Source organism: Vidua macroura, chromosome 12 (genome assembly GCF_024509145.1).
Source record: "Vidua macroura isolate BioBank_ID:100142 chromosome 12, ASM2450914v1, whole genome shotgun sequence".
Taxonomy (NCBI): domain Eukaryota; kingdom Metazoa; phylum Chordata; class Aves; order Passeriformes; family Viduidae; genus Vidua; species Vidua macroura.
The window spans coordinates 9338926-9358982 of record NC_071582.1 but is presented as its reverse complement, the minus strand read 5'-3'; the positions used below and the strand labels follow the sequence as shown (position 1 = coordinate 9358982).

Genomic DNA, 20057 nt, shown 5'->3' with positions numbered 1-20057 from the left:
GCTCTGGGCATACCGACTAACCCAGTATTACACTAATCTACAGGAAAGTAGTGAAATGTATCTGCCAGAACAGGACTCGGAGACATCTCAAATATACTCAAAAACCTCATTCAGCAAAGGGCAAAAAGGAAGCCCCAGTTAATGCTCCAAGACAGTTCCTCATTCTATCAGATGGTCAATCAGAGCTGTTTGGTCTAAAGAAATCCTACTGACAGTTACAGTTTTCTAAAGAACCCAGCAGAAACATCAGATTGTGCTATGCACACACACAGAATTTATATACAGGTTCTACAGATCCACTTTATATAACATAATCTAATATTTCCACTAAGTTCTTCAGGAAGTCGTCTAGCATATGTATGTGTGTATATGTATACACACACATGCATACATACACATACCTGCTCAATGACCATCCATTATAACAAGGACATTGGTTGTCTTTACAAAAAACACTTCTTTGTGTTATCAAGTTCAGGAAACGTGGAAACAAACCTGGGTCCATACTGGGGTGAATTATCATAATGGAAGTAGTATCTGTAGACGTATTTGTCCAAATCCTCAAAAACCTTCTCATTATTACTTTGGTATTCCTTCATATCTTCCAGGTAATCCTTGACATCATTAACAAAATCAGTGAACAGCATCTGGTCGTGTATAAACAATCCATTATGAAAAAACTTATTGATGAAATTTTCTAGTTCTCTCCAGTGATGAAAGTTATGTACAACTTGCTGCACATACTTTCTCATTAGCCGATTAAATTCATCCACCCTGATGGGATCCGAAACTCTGTTAAAGAGACTAATGAATTCTTGATGAGCACATTCAAAAATACCAGAGCAGCCCTTCAGGGCAAACTGATGTTTTCTATTACACAAATTATCATTGAGACATTTCTGGGAATCTGAATCTTTTTCAAATGCTGTAAAATGATGTTTCCTTCCATTTCTGGATTCTTTTGGCATGTGAGGTCCCCTGTAATGCATGTGCTTCAGATTCTCGTAGGAGTTATGGTCTCGGTAAAAAGTTCGAGCTTTCTTGTTTGCCTCATATCTTTTATCGCTTGATGACTTCTCTTTTTCATCGAAGATGTTTTTTGTGGTATCTTTGAAGTGTCTGAATGTAGACTTTACAGAATCAGAGAATTTTTTCAAGTTTTCTTTCACTGCTTCTTTAGCCTGCTTAATCTTTTCTTTATGGTGTCTTACAAACTCTTTTGTGGAATTTTTCATAGCATCAAAAGTTTCTTTAACTGAACCAAAAAATGTCTCCTTTGATTTCTTTCTACTCTTACTTTGCCCTTTAGCACCTTTCTTTTGTCCATTTTCATTAAATTCTTGTTTTTCAGATTGGTCTTTTGCTTCAACATACAGTTTCTCCCATAAGTCAGAGCGTTGCTGCTCAAAGTTTAGCTTTTTTTCTAGTTCTGCCAGTCTTCCTCGCAGGGTTTCTATTTCTTGATTTTCTCTTAATGTCTCATCATCATCAGCAGCAGCACTGTCAGGTGTTTGACGAGAACTTAACTGTTCTAGTTCTTTTTTCAGAGCTTCTGTAACGTGACGTTCTTTGTCCAGTTCTCGCCTTAGCATCTGTGCCTCTGCAAAGAGCGTTTCCTTTTGCCTGAGAAAATTGCTGTTCCTTTGCTTTTCTTCTTCCAAATGCTCCCTCAGTTTCTGATTTTCTATTACAATAGATTCAGTGCTACTACCTTTATCTTCTAAGTTCCTAATTTGTTGTCTTAGCTTCCTTAATTCTTCCTGAAGTGAGGCCAAAGCTTTTTCTTCTTTCTCTAGAGATTCTCTTAGGTGCTGATTTTCTGCAGCAAGACTTTTTTTTTGAGAATCAAACGATTTCTTCTCCACCTCAGTAAAGGTCAAACATGTGGCAAGATCTCCCTTGAGTGACTAAAAGAAACAAAAAGAAAACAAGCAGAAATACTACAATGAGAATTGTTACAATTTTAGCTAGAAAGATGAAAAACCAAGATAGCCCAAACAGAGCTTACTTGTCATTTTGGATGCAGTGAAACATGCAAAGCAAGATGCAAAAATAGAGCTGGTTTGTTTATTTCAGTTGGGTTTGTTTATCACACACTTTCTTGGCAACAAAGACCACATGAGAAACTCTCCCAGCCAGCCAGAGGTCATCACCCCTCACTTGTATTGGTTTAACTAGCTGAAGCATAGACAGTTGGGTACATGAACTCTAACATCTTAAAAGGAAATCAAAATGTGCATCTTTGCTGTTGATTTATGTTCAGCAAGCTGGATTTACAAATTACCAAAAAAATTAGCAGAAGCAAAGGCATTTAGCTGTTGGAGCAGAAACTCACAAAGTGATTTTGAACCTAATCTGAAAATACCTGTGCATGTAACTATGTACTAACACAAAAGGAACGCCCCAGTCTGTTGGCATCATTGACAAGCTCTAGAACATACTGAATTATATACAAATGCTGCTAAAAGAAAACCTAAAAAAAAAAAAAAAAAGACTCCCATATCTTCTCTCTGGATGATGCAACAGTAAAAAAACAGAAATACGGCTTAAGTATTTAAAAAGTTAATAACCATTGATAATTTAGAAAGCAAATTCACAAAACCTGTAGGTTCAACATGTTTTTACAAGCATTTTCTACTTCAGCTGTCCTCAATTAATGACAACCTGGCACTGTATCACAGGGAAACAGAGTCTCTGTGTCCAGATAACTCCTAGACTACAGACATAAAACCCAGTATGTTTAAGCACATTCCGAGAGCAAATTCAATCAACATAAATATTTGTCAAGAATTCAAGGGAAAGTTCCCTGAAAGAACTTACTAAAGACAAAAATTTAATGGATTTGTGTGAGAAATTCATTTCACTTTGTGCAAAATACATACATAATGACAGAATTATGCAATGACTTCCAGCTAAGCTCACACCTACCCCCACTTTGTGGTGCATTTGATCTCCTTGCTCTTTTTGGCACTGGTAAAGGTCATCTTTCATATCTTTTAATTCACGTGTCTTTGTCACCAGCTGCTGCCGTTTCTGGACTTGCACTGTACCTACAAAGATAAAAAAGTTTCTTTTGATAGACTGACTTAGAGTAAGCAGAGGAACAGAGGAACCTAAACATCATCTTCATTCTCTCTGCAAACTCAAAAGCATTCTTACCTTGCCACTTTAGCCCTGTCCTTACCAGTAACTGTTTAGCTGTAGCAAAATTGTTTCTTTCAATGACAAACCATTTCTTAGACCCAAAAATTTGCTTCTACACTGTTTTTTCATTAATAACAAATAAAGGAATTTTGGAACACTACATAGAAATAAGTTAGATCCAAACCAACAAGTTATGCAGGAAAGAATATTTGTGACTTCTCTGTAAGTTTTTTAGTAACATGCAAGTCAACCAGGATAAAAGGGAGACTATTGGTCCATGCATTATCCACTTCAGAACTACAGCCTTGACTGTTAATTGATTTACATGAATAAGAGGAGATTAGCACAGTGTTTAAATTTTCATGCAGACATACAATTATTACACACTGCTCACAAAGCAGCAAGTATTGAAGGCCCTGTCATGTCCTTCTTATCCATAAGCAAAGGCTGCAGAGTAAGCAAGTGTCCTGTTTTTCAATTGTCAGATAAAGGCTGAGACACCCTAGTTTTCAGAAAAGGTATCTTTGCTGTATTAGCCACCAAATTTTTTTGTCAAGAACAGCTTCTTGACTGGTACTTCCTCACCTAACACATGTTCTCTAAATCCTAACACGGATGTAGTTTTTATATATTTGCTTTTAAGATTCTCTTGAATTGACTCTAGAAAAGAAGGCAACAGCAATTTTTAGGTATTTCTTTCAAAGCCAATACAGCATATTCAGAGCTCTATTTCTGTATTTAAAGGCGGGGGAGATGTATTGTTAAACAGAAGAAATACTATAAGTACACTTACACTGATGAATGTTTTGTGCTATCTTAATTTTTATCTATTGTAAAGTGTGACCTTAAAAAAAGACTGCTATATTAAATCAAGTTGAACTATAATAGTTCAATTCAGCTAAGTGAAGGCAACATTTTTACAGCAATGATTTTAAGTCTGCAGAGTCCTAGTAAACACTTCTTGAGAGCATAGATCCTTTCATAAATGAATTTAAGTATACTGACAGTAAATTTGGTTTTAATATTTATCTTTTATAGATACTTTTGAGGAAGTCCATCGATCCTAACAATCTAAAGCCTGCATCTGAAAAATCATCATTTCACATTATCAGAGGTTCATGTTAGGTAGAATGTGAATTACAGAAAAACACTTAAAGCTCTTTTTCTCTCCTTACCAAAAATCCTATTTTAGATACAGTAAGCAAAAATGACATTTAACAACACTGAAAATGAACATATTGAGGTGTCATTCCTCAGTAATTGGTTTGTGTTTCCAGCTGGTACTCTAAGTCACAGTATCCTTCAGATCCTTTAAGTAACCAATCCAAATCCCTAGCATTTTAGCTATAGTCCCCCTTGCAGTTTCTGATTAAAGAAAAAAAGTTAAATATCTGAATGTCCATAAGGTGACATTTTTCTGGCAAGGACCTTCTACCTAATTTAAGCTTCATCTATTACCTGAAAAGTTTGCCTTCTTTCAGTTCTCCTTCCTAGAGCATCATAAAGCCAGTTAACTCAGTTTAATACTGATTAGGATACAGTTGTTGATTAAAATCTAACCCTCGTTGCTTTCTACATCTCTGAAAGTCTTAAGGGGGTCCTAGAGCTCTAGCTAAAAGGAAAACACTATTCTGATATTGACTCAAAAAAAAGGAAAGTAATTTTATGAAAAGTTACACTTTCCAATCCTCTTACATAACAATTAGCCTAACATTAAAAGAGTGCTGTGGGAAACATTAATTCCAAGCTGAACCACAAAAATACAAAGTAGTTCTCTAGGAAGATGCACTTCTCTCTGCAAGTTTGTGTTGAAAAAAAACACAAACTTAAAAACAGGAAGATGGAAGCAGAACTTTACTTCCTTTCTAGTGGTAGAAAGTTAAGTTATCACATAACCATGAAGAACTTTCACCTGAAGAAGCAACAACTGAAGCCACACAAAGTTGTCTTCCTTCTGCTGAAAAATGCTGCCATCAATGATGACAATTTTTATTTAGAAGTATAGATTCAATGAATGAACAAGTGAATTCCTTAAAAAATGTATTACCCTGAGTCCACGTTCAAAGTGTATTTTTCATCCACAGATCTCCAAGTTCTTTAAAAAGACAGTATTTATCATTAGCACCAAACTAAACAGAGTGAAGTGATTAACAACTGAAATCTCAAGTTCCCCTCACAAGCACTATCATAGACTGGTGATAGTGCTGTTCTCCTCTATGCCTCTATCATGCCAATGCTCACCAACCAGTTTTCACACCAGTTACTACTACATAAAGTGTGTTTGTATGATTGGATTAGTTGTTCCTATAATCCCACATACATCAGCAATTCCTGAGACTTGATTTATTGTTTTATTTTCATAATGTAAGTGTGCATACATATTTGGATGTGTGCGTACACATACACACACACAGTTTAAAAAGTAAATCTGAATGCAAGCACAGCATCCACAGTACATCACTCAAGGCTCTTACCTTCAGGTTTACCTGAGAATAAAAAAAAAATTGGGATCAAGTGAAAATTAATACAAATTTCAAAAGAAGTGCCAAAGTTTAAATCCCTAACAATTAGTCAATACCAAATCCAAAGAGAATGATATCCCCATCTGCAACTGAATCACATGTCTTTTTAGAAAGGCATATTTTCATATAAAACTAGAGCTACTCAGGAAAAATTACTATTTACCACATTACTGTACGAAGTAGTGTATATTACATACAGTTGCACTGCTGAAGGACCTCCCTGTATTACCACTACAGCTGCAGTTGCTTTCACTCATTTTTAGGTTTAGGTTGTTAACACAGAACAAGCAAAAACATTGGAGTCGCAATAAAACAGCATTTGCTACACAAGATGTGGACTCAGTGTGTCCTGCTTTCCCTGAACTCACCATAGAAGTGTCCGAAGCCCATGCTGATGGCGATCACCAGCGCCAGGATGATGCATCTGTTCAGGCCACTGCTGAACTGGCGCTTGTGCTGCTCGTCCCGGGGCGGCTCCGCCTCGGGCTCCGCCGCTGCCGCCCCCTCGGGCTCGGAGCTCGACACCCCGCGCTTCCGCGGGCGCCGCTTGCGCACGGCCGCGCTGCTCGGGCTGCTGCTTTCATCGCTGCTGGACTCGTCGGGGCTGGCCTGGGATGGGAAAACTGAAAAGCAACATACAGCGGTGGTTAAAATGCACTAAATACTGTGGTAAAGAGCAAACTGAGTATCCAGATTGGTAATATTTATGCAAAATAGATTTGGCGTTTATCTTTGAGAACATTAGTAAAAGAAAATTAAAATTCTAATGATATCGTTTTGCTGGAAATTATGCAAGGAATGTGTGCTCTCCAAAGTTAAAAATTAATTTTTTTAAACAAAATAACAGAGAATCAAGAAATTATCACTAAAAAGCGGTATGGCACTTATCATTCATTCATTGCAAAGTGTTTCAGTCAGTTCTGTCTCCTAAAGCATCCACATGTACTGCCCCTGCAAATTCTTGTGGAGTAAAAAGACAAAGGATTCAGTTTTCCTTCTCTTGCGGCTGTTAAAACTGAAATACTTAATAATGAAAAAGCAATATAAAAGCTTGCTACAAGAAGGCCTCCTAGAGGACAGACATGGTTTTGTTACACACTCTCAAAAAACTTCATTCTGTGATCTGCATGCAATTGCAGAAAAAATTCCATTACAGTTCCGTTGATGTAGCTATTAGAAATATTCAAAATCAAGATGTAAATTTATTTAAACATGTAATTTTGTTTACTTTTAATATCTACCATATTCTATCTGTTAACATCTTTACCCACCTTTCAAAAAAGCTATTTTAAACCACTACTGCACAGGAAAAAATCCACTCAAGTACTTTTCTGTTTGTTCTTTCCCAACATTCTTCTGTTGCCTGACTGAAGTTTTGATAAATTGGACAATATTTGAGATAAAAACAAACTCTAACCTTAAATAATACCTTTTATATAATTTTTGCAATATTAGGTATTTATTATACCATTTGTACATTCATGTTCCAATGGCCCAAAAGCCACATACTCTAACCAGGAAAATAACAACAGAGCTGTAATTGCTTGTTCCCATTTGTACAAATGTTTGCTGCATGTACTGTAATAGATTTATATAATCCAGTAGATAAGTAATTATTATTTAATCTCCTTCCTTTAAAAGCATAACTTTCAAGTGCAAGGTAAATATTCCAAGGGGAAGCAGCAGTAGGGTGGAAAACCAGCTTTCAACTATCTACATTCTGTACCTAATTCACATGTCTGGAATAAATTCAATGGGATCAGTGAAGTCTCCAGACATGACAAAGTGCTCCTGTTTGGACACTAATTTTGCTGCTCACAGTCACACAATCCAAGTGCCCCTCCTAGAAATATGCTTGTTCATTCTCTTATCAGACATCATTACTCAGAATGTAAAAATACAAAGAGAGAGAGGCTGTCCTTGAACAGCTCACAACTGAAAAATCATTTGTTTGAGCAAAGCCATGCATACATCACTGAACAGACAAAAATGCCAAGCAGCGCTAGCTATTATCTATAAAATGCATTACCACTTAAGATTCTTCACTTAAAATAAATTACAACTTGAAAGAGGTGATTGCATCAAGCCCAGAAAAGATCATCAATTAGTATCTGGAACACTTCTAATTTCTAAGTCCATGGACAAGTAACATGACAGATTATGAAAGACAACTTTCTCCCTTAATAAAAAACTCCATTTTAGTACATAAGTCAAACCAGACCAACCAAGCAGACTTTGCAATAAAGACAAATCACTTAATCAGTGACTTGGACATGCAGACACATAAATTAATTTCTATAGCTTAGTAGAGAAGGACACCATTTTAGACCCAGTCATTTAAGCAGATGCATACTTCCCAATCCTGGAAAACAATGGCAAACATTCAGAATGCATTCCTAGAATGCAGAGGTCAGATGCTATAGAGAAATATACAGGACAAACTTAGTAAGAGATGTTTTTCTTGCTCATCTGTGGGGTTTTCTAGGGTTTTTCAACAACCAAAGAAGCTTACACACATGGAATACAGAAATGGTTAAGGAGCAAGCTGTTTCTAGCCAAATGGGGAAAATCTTGGATACACACTGGACAGCAAAGAATAGGAAAGGAGTCAAAAAATGACTCTCAGAAAGAAAAATACTGTAAGATACTTAAAGCCATTCATAAGCACTTACTGCCGATTTGTCAACAGCAAGAATGACACTGCCTTACATCTGCTGTAAGAATTCAATACAGAGCTGTGCTCTAACAGTACCAGGATGGAAAGGACTACAAATGAAACCAAGTGTGACCACAATAGCAGTCCAAAATCCCAGTTTCTATGTGATTTTGAAGTGTCAGATCTATACCAGAAATCAGATTAAGCTGATATTTCTGCACGGACACTGCTCAGATACAGTTCGCTGCGGCATATCGGTACTACTGCTGGCTGAACTTCATTCATGAAGCAATATTAAAACATTTCTGTTTGCATGATGAAGACACCCAAATAGGAACTAATTCGCAAAAAGAAGTGGCAGAAAATCCTTGTAGAATGCTTTAGTATCTACATTAGGATGAATCTGAGGCTCATCCTTTTCCAACACAAAAGAACACTCAACAGGAAGTGGATGGCAAAGATTTCTGCTGACACTTTTTGTCACCTCTAAAACTTCAGCATTTAAAATACTTTCAAAAGTACTCCTGACATTTTCTGCAATACTTGATCAGCTGAATACCCAGCACTAAAGGCCATGCTGAAATCAGCTTATGTTAGAAGGATGAAATTCTTTTTGTCAGTCACACGCAGGCTTGGAATCCAACAAGAACTATGCATTGAAACAATCCAGCACACACATTCAAAGGTATTACAAACCTTACTGATGTCTGCTCCAAACCTGCATGCAAGGTTAACATCTTTTTAAAGAAGCACATAAGACACCCACAGCTTAGCCAAGTTCTCCAGTGAAGATTGGCTTTCAGCATCTGTCTAGAATATGACTACGACATGATCAAGTCAGATTGCTTTCAAAAATTGTAAGAACACTCCATGCAAGCCTTAAGCAATCAGCTTTGCACAAGCTGATCAAATTTAATCACACCACCTTGAAAAGGGAGACTGCGAGATACATGCTCTTTCACCTCATTTCCCCATCCCCTTACACAATCAGGAATCTTCCACAGCTTCTCCAGCCAACTGACTTTTGTGTACAAAAACACAGGGAGGAAAAAAAGACACTTTTAGAACTCATCCCTAAAAGAAAAAAACAAAGTCAACTAAATCTTAACTTAAAAATTAAGTCAGATTCCCCAGAAGACTTGAAGAAGGTGACAGCTTTGTTACAAATCTTCGCTGGTTATAATTACATGCTAAGCTGTCACTTTCTGTTTCCAGTGGATACTATACAGACACATGAACATTTAATGATGTTGTATCCTACTCTAAGGTAGAACAGTATTTTAGGTAAAATCCTGCTTGTATAATAAACTTAATTTGAAAGACAAAACTCAGCAATACAAAGGTGCCATAGAGAGAACAGAAGAGATTACAAATAAGCAGATAAAAAGAATTATAGAGGAAGACTAGAGAACAGCAACAAAACAGGAAGTTTTTTGTTTGGATTTGTTGGAGTTTTGTTTGTTGTTCTTCATTAGACAAATATTCATCTCCTTCCTCCTGATTATAATGCACTGCTTATTTCAGCCAAGCACTGGGAGTATCTTAAATATATAAATGTACACTCCATAGCTATGAATGTGGTACAAAGTTTTTGTAGTCATACTGCTTAGTCCTCATGGCACCAAAAATCATCTCCCACTTGCTAATCATTTATGCCAACTCTTTATAAAGCCCAAAATATTGCAAAGAGAAAACCTACGATTATTCTATGAACTAAAAGTTATTTTATTCTCCAAGATATGCTACAAATTAACTTTCCATTTAAAACAGTGAACACTTAATGAGAGAGAGTGCTTTCAAATAAAAAGATCGCAGACATACATTTAGACAAAAAAAAAATAGAAAAAAAATATTTAGACAAAAATAGAGGGCACCTAGAGTTTTTCTAGAGAATGCAAATACTTAGATATGTACTCAACAAAACTATTATTTTTTTCCTCTCTCCACAAAAAGTGGGCTCCTTAACCAAAGACTGGATTGGGTTTTTTCCCTGGTGACATTTTTGCACACAGTTGCTTAGGACTGTATTGCTCTTACCAGTTTCTACATGGGAAAATGCATATTGACTGCTAGAGGAGGAACCCATGTTAAAATCCTCTGAACTCTGAGCTTCTTCACCATCAGCTGGAGTTTCCTCCTGACTCTGAGTTTCTTCTGGTTTTGGAGCTTCAAGTGTGACAATATCAGAATCATCACTAATAGTTCCAATGCAGGACCCATCATCAGGAACTTTTTCTTTATTTCCCTAGAGAAAGGGACAATGTGAGAATTATTCAGACACAAAAAACATGAAATAATTAAAACAAACAAAAAGCTAAGAATTGTTGGAACTTCAGGAAAGGAAAAATTTGTGTCTTTATTTTAATGCCTTCAAAACATTTCTTGCCATTGATAGATGGGGCTTACAGAAGCTTCTGAATAATGTAGTCTGTAATGTAATTTACCTCTGGAACTGTCTGAGTTTCCTCTAAACCAGATGGAGTATTATCTACTGCTGGGATCTCTTCATCATTGTTGCACTGAGCTATTTGAATAAAAAGAGGAAATAAACAAGCAAACAAACATGGGATTAAAAGCAGCAACCATAAATTATGCCCACACCCATATAATATTAAAATACAGTGTCATAATGTCATTTTTTTAGGCATACAAGCATTGGTGGTCCCTTCCAAATTATTCTTATTTGATCTATGACATTACTAGGGAATAATTCTTTTATCAATAGCACTTCTATAAACTATCTTACAGCAACACCAGTGCACATTATTCTGTAACACATCTGAAGTATGGACGAAATGAAAGACATTCTACTAATTTCACATATTTCAGGAAAAAATACTTTTAGAAAGTCAATGATTGAATATTTTCCATTACACTGGTGAAGCAAACACTCTGACAGAGGTCCACAAAGCACATAAAAATCTATGAATACTAATTTTGTGCTAATCCTACAAGAAATATTGACCTATTTCATGAAACTGCTCCTCTTTTAATATCTTACCTTGCACACCAATTGCCTGCTCCTCTTCTTGCAAAGAAACATATTCTTCTGAAACAAACTCATGGTTGTCATTTGTGCTTCCATTTTCTGAGGTCACTGTCTCTATATCAGAACCCTGAAGGTGAAGAGTTTAAATGGACATTACAGTTACTGGGGTTTCCAATAGTAAAGTAAGAAGAAAGGTTACAAAGAAAACAGAATATTAGTAATAAAAACAGAAACAGAAAAACTGAGCCTTTAAAACTGAAGACAACTTTGAGCAAAGAAAAGCAAGTGAAATACCAACTAATTAACTACAGTGAAACAAGTGTTAATGTCTAATACTCATGACCAAGGTTAAAAAAAGTTAGACAAGGACAATTCTAGAGGGGAAAAATGACAGTAATTTAGGCATTAATTAACAACTACACTGAGTATTTTAAATAACTATTATTATTGTCATTATTAGATGCGTTAATTAAACAGAATTTAGAGAAACAGAGGAGGTTTTGAATATGGGATCTAATTCTTGCTCCCAGGTCCAACTATTGTATGTAAATACACACACCCTCCCAAAAATAGAACTTTCAAGCATACCAGCATGAGCTCCAATAGATACTACTGCCAGGAAGAACTATGTATAACTTTACTCCATCTCACTTCCCATGAGAAATTTTGAAAAGCTGCTTATATAGTACATCTCTGACACCTCAAAACCAAATATTTATACAAACTCTATATTGGATTTCTGTCTTTAATCCAGAAAAGAGCCTTCGTTATTAGTCAGCTGCCAGGCAGCAACAACACCAGAGCACAACAGGAACTGCAAGTAAAAAACACCAGGAGACTGCAGGGTACTAAACTCAAGCAATATGCTTGACTATTCCAAATATTTAATCTTTATATTGCAATTTTTGTTTAAAAATACTGATGAGACACCAGTAAGGCTATTAGCAAACTACAAACATGCAAAACATAACTGAAAAAATACTAAGTCATTCTGATCCATAAATAAGTTGAGCTGTTTTTGTAAACAGAGATAGTTATTTTTGCACCAGCAGGTGTGAAATTACAGTAGCAGCAATACTTCCAGATCAGTTTCCCTGGATGTTTCATTTCAGGACTCAAGCAAACATGTATGCTTTTGTTTTTACGGATACTGTACTTCAGAAGATTAGATGCCTCAAAAAGAATTGCATAAGATACATTCTATAATCATGTTACAAAGTTATGTTTCCTTTTTAAAAGGCTTCAAAAATTAACTGCTTTGGTAAACTATCAAACACTGTGTATCTTTTTTCTTTTTTAAAACACTTTGTATCTTTTTTCCTTTTGACTACGTAAGTATCACAACTTTGATTTTATGTGTTTTGCAGAAATTTACCTCTCATTTACAAGTTATTTACTATAATCTGAGTGAAAGCTCAGGAAAGAAAATACAAAGTTTTTTGGGGTTTTTGGGTTGGTTGTGTTTTATAGATAGGTATACAGGTTTATTATGTGACAATTTTCTCTGGTGTGATAGAACCACTACATTAATTTCTTAAATTGTGAATAATAAGAAGAATAACAACATTTCAGTTTGCTCAGGCTCCACGAGAAGAAAAACATCAGGAGTATTGCTTAAGACAGATTACAATTTTAGCTAAAAATCCAAGATAAAGGGCTAGCTGAGTACATGCATTTTTCACCTGTGTGTTTTTAAGAAAAACACACACATGAAAATGCATGAACTCTCTGAAAAACACACAGGTGGGAATGCATGAACTCTCTGGTGCTGGACCTTCATCACTCTTCCATCTCAGCAATAGCAAAGAGGTCAAGAAAAGATATTGTCACCTCCCTACCCTCCTACAGAAATTAGCAAGTCCTTTCTTAGGAGCAGTCCAACAATGCAGAGCACTGCTTCTCTGTCCATAGCCCACACTCAGTGCAGCACACACAGCTGCCAGCTCCCTGCAGCCACAGCCTGAACAGCCACTTCCTGCCCCTCAACTCACTGCAAAACCTATCCACAAACAGGTTCCACTGTGTCATCATCAATACAGGTCACAACAGTGTGTGAGAAAATCATACTACAGTACTCCAAATCTGTCTAACCCACAGTTTTACCCCTAAATGTCCAAATCAATTCACTGCAGTATACAGAAGTCCACATCTCCCCTCCCTGGGTAATAGCTGTGTGAAGGGTACCTGGCCATCCCATCCATTCTGCTTTCCTTATGCCCAGATTCAAAGCTGTCCTACCAGAAGAATAATACTAATGGCAGTTCTCAAACCACCAGTGTTTTCTCATTTTTATTTCACTAAATCAGGGATGAATAACTGGAAACACAAAATCTCCATGTCACAGAAATCTATTCTGCTTTGGCTAGACAAATCCCAGCCATCCTACAATCTTGTGTTATGTTAACTTATTTAGACTGCATAATTCATTTGCAGTTACAGTGTAAAATAACCATCCCAAGAATGAAAATAAAGTCTGCACTTCACAGCTGAATAACTCAACTGCTGAACTCAACCTCTAAATCCTTTTACTTTTATCTGAACTCTGTGAGTCCAGCAGCCTGTACACTCTTGTAGCCCATTTAGCCTTAGGGAATGGAGTGCATGAGTGTTCTGTTTCTTTTGGTGACAAGATTCCCAACCTGTCATCCAGCCAAAAACAAGGAAAAGAAGTTTTAACCATCTCTTAAATACCACTTTGCTACCAACAGAAATGAAAGCATGGCCCAATATTTATAAACTTCCAACTGTATCACTTGTGACACCGAACTGTCAAAACATGAGTTCAATCACAAATTTGTAATAGCTTGGTTCCAAGTTATCCATTTTCATCATAATCTGCAAAACAGGGGAGTGTGCAATGAAGAACAGCTGATCACTATGCATGATCTTCAGCCATTTTTCCTACTTTCCTCCTCTGAATGAAATATCTCAAGTACTGGTCCTTAAATTTTTTTCTGGGGCAGGCAATGAGTAGATGCAGGCAATACCTAAGTGTCATTCCAGGAAAACTGTTAACCCATCTGTCCTGAGGATTCTGGCTCAATGGCCTCCTCAGTTTACAAGACAATGCTAAATACATAAGAATCAAACCAAACAAGCAAACCAACCCACCCATCCTACACTCACACATTAGCCAAGATCTGCAGAGATATAGAAATCCTCAGGACTAAAGGAAGAAAGGATACTGGATACCCACACTACCAGGAAGGGCTTCTCAGAGGTTCTGAGCAACCCAGGCCTGCCTTGTCCACTGTGGGAAGGGAAGATAAAGCACTCTTCTTATCTGCATTCATGTGTCTGCACCTGAGCAGGTGTTGAAGGCACCGTGTCAACCAGCACAGTCAGTGCAGTCATTTGAACAAACCTAAGTGCTGACCTTGCCATAGGACTCCTGCTCTCCAGACTCCACTGACAGCACTGATTTCATCCACACAATGCAAACATCAGATCCAGACACCTGTCCCATTACACTGGTGGAATACACACTTGTCCCTATCCTAATTTTCTGTAAGGAAGACTGTGTAAGGACAGAGAGCTGCTCCTGAACAGACACTGCTGAAATTAGGATCAGATACCTTAGTGGTAGAAAAAACTTGGGGAAATCATGGAATCATTCCCTTCTGCACAAGATATTTTTCCTGCCCAGTATTCCCAACTTTGTTTCTTTTGGTGAGGGTACAGATTTATCAGGAGGACAGGAAATATATTAGCAACAATAGACAATTTACATAGAATGCTGTTTTCAGGCAGGTAGAACAGAAGAATGCATGTCACTAAAATCCTACCAGCTCTTCAAAGTAAAACTTTTGCAGAAAAAGAAATTCTTTTAAATATCAAAATTTCTATCAACTATAGTAAAAGTATACATTTTTTAAAATAGTAGTTTCATGATTTACGTCTAAATTTCTCTTCTATATTCTCTGTTGGTATGCAAAGATCCACACAAAACAAGAATTACTAAGCTGAAATAGTATTTTAGTGCATATAGATAGCCTTAAACTGACAGAACTTTACCAATGTGAAACTGGGTACCTCGTGATTGATGACAGTCCAGCCGCAAGATGAATCACTGTCACTGGAATTTTCAGACATTTTCAAAGCACACTGCAGGTAAAAGTAGACTCTTTTAATATCCAAGACACACAATTTCACTGCTCTATTGAAAAATAAATAAACAGAAGAATGGAAATCATGACATTACAGAAGAATATACTAACACAAAAATTTTTATTCTGGAATTGAGAAAAGAAAAACAGAATAAAAGTTGAGAAAGAAAATATATTCTTTTGTACTTATTTCCTATTATCTTCTTTATACTTGGAGTAAATATAGCTTTGCTAGGTACATACTTATTTCATCCAGCCAAAAAACTCTTAGATTAGACACACACTAAGCTAGTCAATAAATTAATAACTAAAGTTAAACAATGATGCTATAGATAAATTTAAAGACATTAAATAATTTCTGCTTTGTTACATGCACAGAAAGTACAGTTTATTCAAGAAAAAGTGAGGGTTTTTTGTGTTTTTTTTTGGTGGTTTTTTGTTGTTGTTGTTTGTTTTTTGTGGGTTTTTTTGTTTTGGTTTGTTTTGTTTTGGTGGGTTTTTCTGGGGTTTTTTTTTTTTTGTTTGGTTGGGGGTTTTTTTGGTTGTTTTTTTTGGTTTTGTTTGTTTGTTTGTTTGTTTTTTGGTTTTTTTTTTTTGTTTTGTTTTGGTTTTTTTTTTTTTTTTTTTGAGAAGAAACAGATTAGGATCTTTTGGAACTAATTTTCTTCCTACTGGGCAAAATCAATGTTTCCTGTTTCACTCCTTTCAAGTACTCTCAAATGCACTGATTCTGAGGAAAATTGAGAGTACCTAGGAACTACAAAAACAGAATGAAGAAAACCCAAAGTATAATTTTTTTTTTAATAATATTACCAGATGATTGGTAGCCACTTTCAGAAGAGAACTGTCCAGCTGCAGCTGCCTGTATATCTTTTCTCCTTTTTACCAGGAATTTACCAGGGATACAGAGTATTCATTAACATCATATTCAGATCAATTTTTCCAAGTCCTTAACTACCAAAAAGACTTTATAAAGAAGTTTAAAACATTTCTTGTTCCTTGGAAAAAAAAAAATATATAGAGTTGTTATATAAAATTTACTATGGATTCATCTTGGTGGAAAAAATCTTCCAAAATTGAACAATTTCCAATCGATTGCCTGTTATAGTATGCATCAATATAATAAAGCAGCCAATGAAATCATGGTTCAATAAAGCTTTTATCACAGAATTTCAGACACCTGCTTTATTTCCCACTCAGAGTTAATTCCAGGAAGAACACAGAGGAAAGCATCTATGTGTTTAAATTTAACTGCTCTCTATTACCAATCCTGTCTTCACTCCTGGTTTCTCAACACAGAAATTATACAGAAAACTTTGAATGAGAACATCTAAGTACACTGGTGTGGCTAGAAATTGGCACAACAAAATATAAAACTTCCAATTCCATTTAGGCTTCTCAGAAAACACAGAAAACATGTGTCTCATATCTCTGCATTATGGTAGTTATTGAATGTTTTTCTAAGATAAAACTATTTGCTCATCAACTCCAACTAATATATTTACAGTTCCTCTGAAAAAAAAAAAAAGGCAATGGTGACAATCACAACAACAGTTTAAGCACAAATATTCACTAACAATCAACTTAGGTATGAAACTTAGAGAGAAACTGAATTTCTATTTTTTTATAAAACCCTACTTTGAACATGGTTGTCATTTTCCTGTAGATGTTTTTCTTCCTTCATTAGTGCTTTTCCTGGAATCTTAACCAGGGAATGTCAGGTTGGGAGGAGGTGGGAAGAAATCTATTTTGGTTTGAGTTGTTTGGGTTTTTTTAAATCACACTACATACAAGGATTATTTTTTTTTATTAATCGTGATTTATTTTTGAATCATACTTCTTCAATCATCAAAATAACAAATGCCCAAATGGCAAAGCCTAAGTTCTAGAGTTTACATGTGACAACGACATCTGCTTGCTGTCATTAATTACTCTAAATTTGACCAGGCATCAAGAGCAGCAGCATTCCTTTCACAGGAAGGTAACTCCCAGCACCAGAACTCGTCACCTGTCAGAAATATCACTGGCTGCCCTGCAAAATCTGAAGTGAATTCTTAAAAGACAACTTCAGGGCACCAGTAGAGTTTGACACAAGTACATCTACAGATTTTGAAACCCCAAATTGTCACAGCAGGCTCTGTGCTGGACATTGCAATATCTCTCTTCCTCCAGCTAACTCAGCATTTCATCCTGGGCCTGGCAAATATGACAGAAACACCATCCTGCTCCTCCTCTCCAGCCAAAAACACACTGACAGGTAACTGCAGAAACCCAAAGGTATCTTCTGTTCTCAACATACAACCATGGCTTTGGGCGCCACATAAACACCTGTCTTCCCATCCCAAACAAAAGTTTCAGGACCTCCATGAGTACCAACATCATCAAAATATATTAAATAAACAAACAGAGAAACAAGCAGAGAAACAATCATCATTTTCTCTTGCACACTTGTCTTGATGAATGGCCTTGAGTTGGAAGTTATTTATTTGTATTCAGCCAGAGTACTACATTAATGGTGCATATTTAGCTGCATACAGGTGACAAATCATGAAAATAGAAACTATTTTTATATTAGTATTTTAATTAATATTTTAAAATATTAAATATTTTTAATATTAAGAAAATAATGTAATTTTTAAAAATAATTATGGTTAAGATTTATGGTTAAAACTTCTAAATTCAGCCAAATTACAATAGATAACTTGGCATCAGACTGAAGGGCATCTCTAGCATAAATTTATTCCTACAGGTACATTCAGCAAACATACACATATAAAACAGTTACCAAAATTAAAGCACTTTATTACTAAGTTAGATCTAAAAGATTAAAAATACCTACAAGCTTTAATAAAAAAATTACCTAGGTACAGTGATCCTAAACTTCAATCATCAGCTAAACAGCTTATTTCTGCAACAGATTAATAAAATGCACATAATTGTAACTAAATCTGAGGTTAAATTCAATCCCCTAAGTACACTGAAAAAAAAAAAAAAAAAAAAAAAGAAGACTAATTTGAACCCAATGGCTAAACTGACCCAGTCACAAAATCTCCAGTTTGATTCTCCAGCAAATGACAAACACCCACTAAGAACCAGTGTGCTTCTCCAACCAGCCTAAAGGGGCTGGAAATGCTGCCACTGTCTTCCTGAATGCAACTTTTTTAAAAAATATAGCTTTGAGCAGGAATTAAAAAGACATAAAGCCTTCAAACTTCCTAATGAATGGAGATGACACTAATGGGTTCTAGTCCAATAACAGCAGGGTAAGTGGAGGATACACTAGAGTGTTACACGTCTCCTGTATGTCAGGCCAAGCCAGAAGGAAAGACCGGGGGAAAAACCAACCCAAACCAATCCCGTGGTGCACTGGCTTTGTATGCTCACTATGTATCTTCATTGCCACTTTTGACATCACCTTCTCAATTTCTATCTGGACAAATTAAATATCCATTATGCTCAGAGTTCAATTTGTATGTATTTGGGGGAGGGGGGACAGGAATTCAGAAGTGTGAACTATTTTCCTATCCTTAGTGAAATGTAAAGCAGAAGCATAAGGTGTAAAAGCTTACAGCCATATGTACTGTTGATAACACAATACCAAGTTATCCCAGATACGTATATAAAAATAAATCTGAGATACCACATCCTATTTATCCACTGTGAAGCAGAATAAATACCAGTCTTAAAAAGAAGAATCACTTGAGTCTAAATAAACCCTTAAGCTCAACCATCTAAAAAGAGGATTTCCTAGACTAAAAAAATAACCTTCAATAAGCATTGACAAAGATGAGTAACAGGCACCAAGAGGAACATGAATGTGTTCTACAGAGTTTGCTGAGCTGTCATTCCAAGTAAAAACTCTCAGTTCTCTTCTACAGTCGATTCTTTGTTGCACAACAGAAATAAAAATAGGTTCAGTGCTATTACGCTTCAGGGTTCTCATGGAAGTTTATTATTTCTACTAAGTGGTAATTCCTTCCCCTAAGTAACATTCTCCTCTAAGAATATATTTAGCAACCCATATTGAATATAGAATATTTCCTCGCTATGAAGAAAAGACAAATGTGCTTTCTACAAGCCAGACTCTCGCAAGGCTGGGCATTCCCGGCTCAGTCCCTACCGCTCGTACGGCGCAGGTGTTCCTGGAGCGCACCTGAACGGAGCGCGGCTCGGCGCCAGCGCAGTTAGAGCGCCAGGACGCTGTTTATGAAACAGAGCACCTTGCATCAGCCGGCGAGGCAGCGGCACATGATGACAGAGAAGGAAGCTGGCAAACGCCAGCGTCCAGGGCCGGAGCCGGCACGGCGCTGACCGCCGCCCGGAGCCCGCTCGCCCCCCGAGCAGCGCCGCCGCCCCGCGCGGCCCCGCTCACCCGCCGCCTGCACCACGAACGGCCGCCCCGGCCCCGGCCCCGGCGCCCCGGGCTCTGCCCCGCTCCGGGCGGCCCCTCCCCGCGGCGGCCGCCGCGGCCCCCGGAGCTCCCCGCGGGCCGGGTCGGGGCAGGGCGGCCGCCCCCGCGGGCCGGTCCCGCCGCCTACCTGAGCGCGGCCCTCGCGGGGCCCGGCACGGACGAGGGGCCGCGGCCGCAGCCGCCGGTGACGCCGTCACAAACAACCCGGCCCGCCCGGGCCGGCGCCTGC

The 20057-nt window shown here is 37.2% G+C and overlaps 1 protein-coding gene across 3 annotated transcripts in view; it reads right to left on the bottom strand.

The window, feature by feature from the left end:
* CCPG1 (cell cycle progression 1) overlaps positions 1–20057 on the bottom strand; it is a 21496-nt gene extending 1439 nt beyond the window's left edge. Inside the window, exons 1-8 of one of the 3 annotated variants that reach the window (XM_053988477.1) lie at positions 19956–20057; positions 15344–15415; positions 11324–11438; positions 10767–10846; positions 10360–10567; positions 6035–6289; positions 2929–3050; positions 496–1907 (exon numbers count right to left, since the gene is read on the bottom strand). In XM_053988477.1, the coding sequence (XP_053844452.1) occupies positions 496–1907; positions 2929–3050; positions 6035–6289; positions 10360–10567; positions 10767–10846; positions 11324–11438; positions 15344–15403 (2252 nt within the window). In that variant the 5' untranslated portion in view covers positions 15404–15415; positions 19956–20057. Of the gene's footprint in view, positions 1–495; positions 1908–2928; positions 3051–6034; positions 6290–10359; positions 10568–10766; positions 10847–11323; positions 11439–15343; positions 15468–18277; positions 18297–19955 lie in introns of those variants that run through there. The other 2 variants (XM_053988478.1, XM_053988479.1) reach the window with 2 other exon arrangements.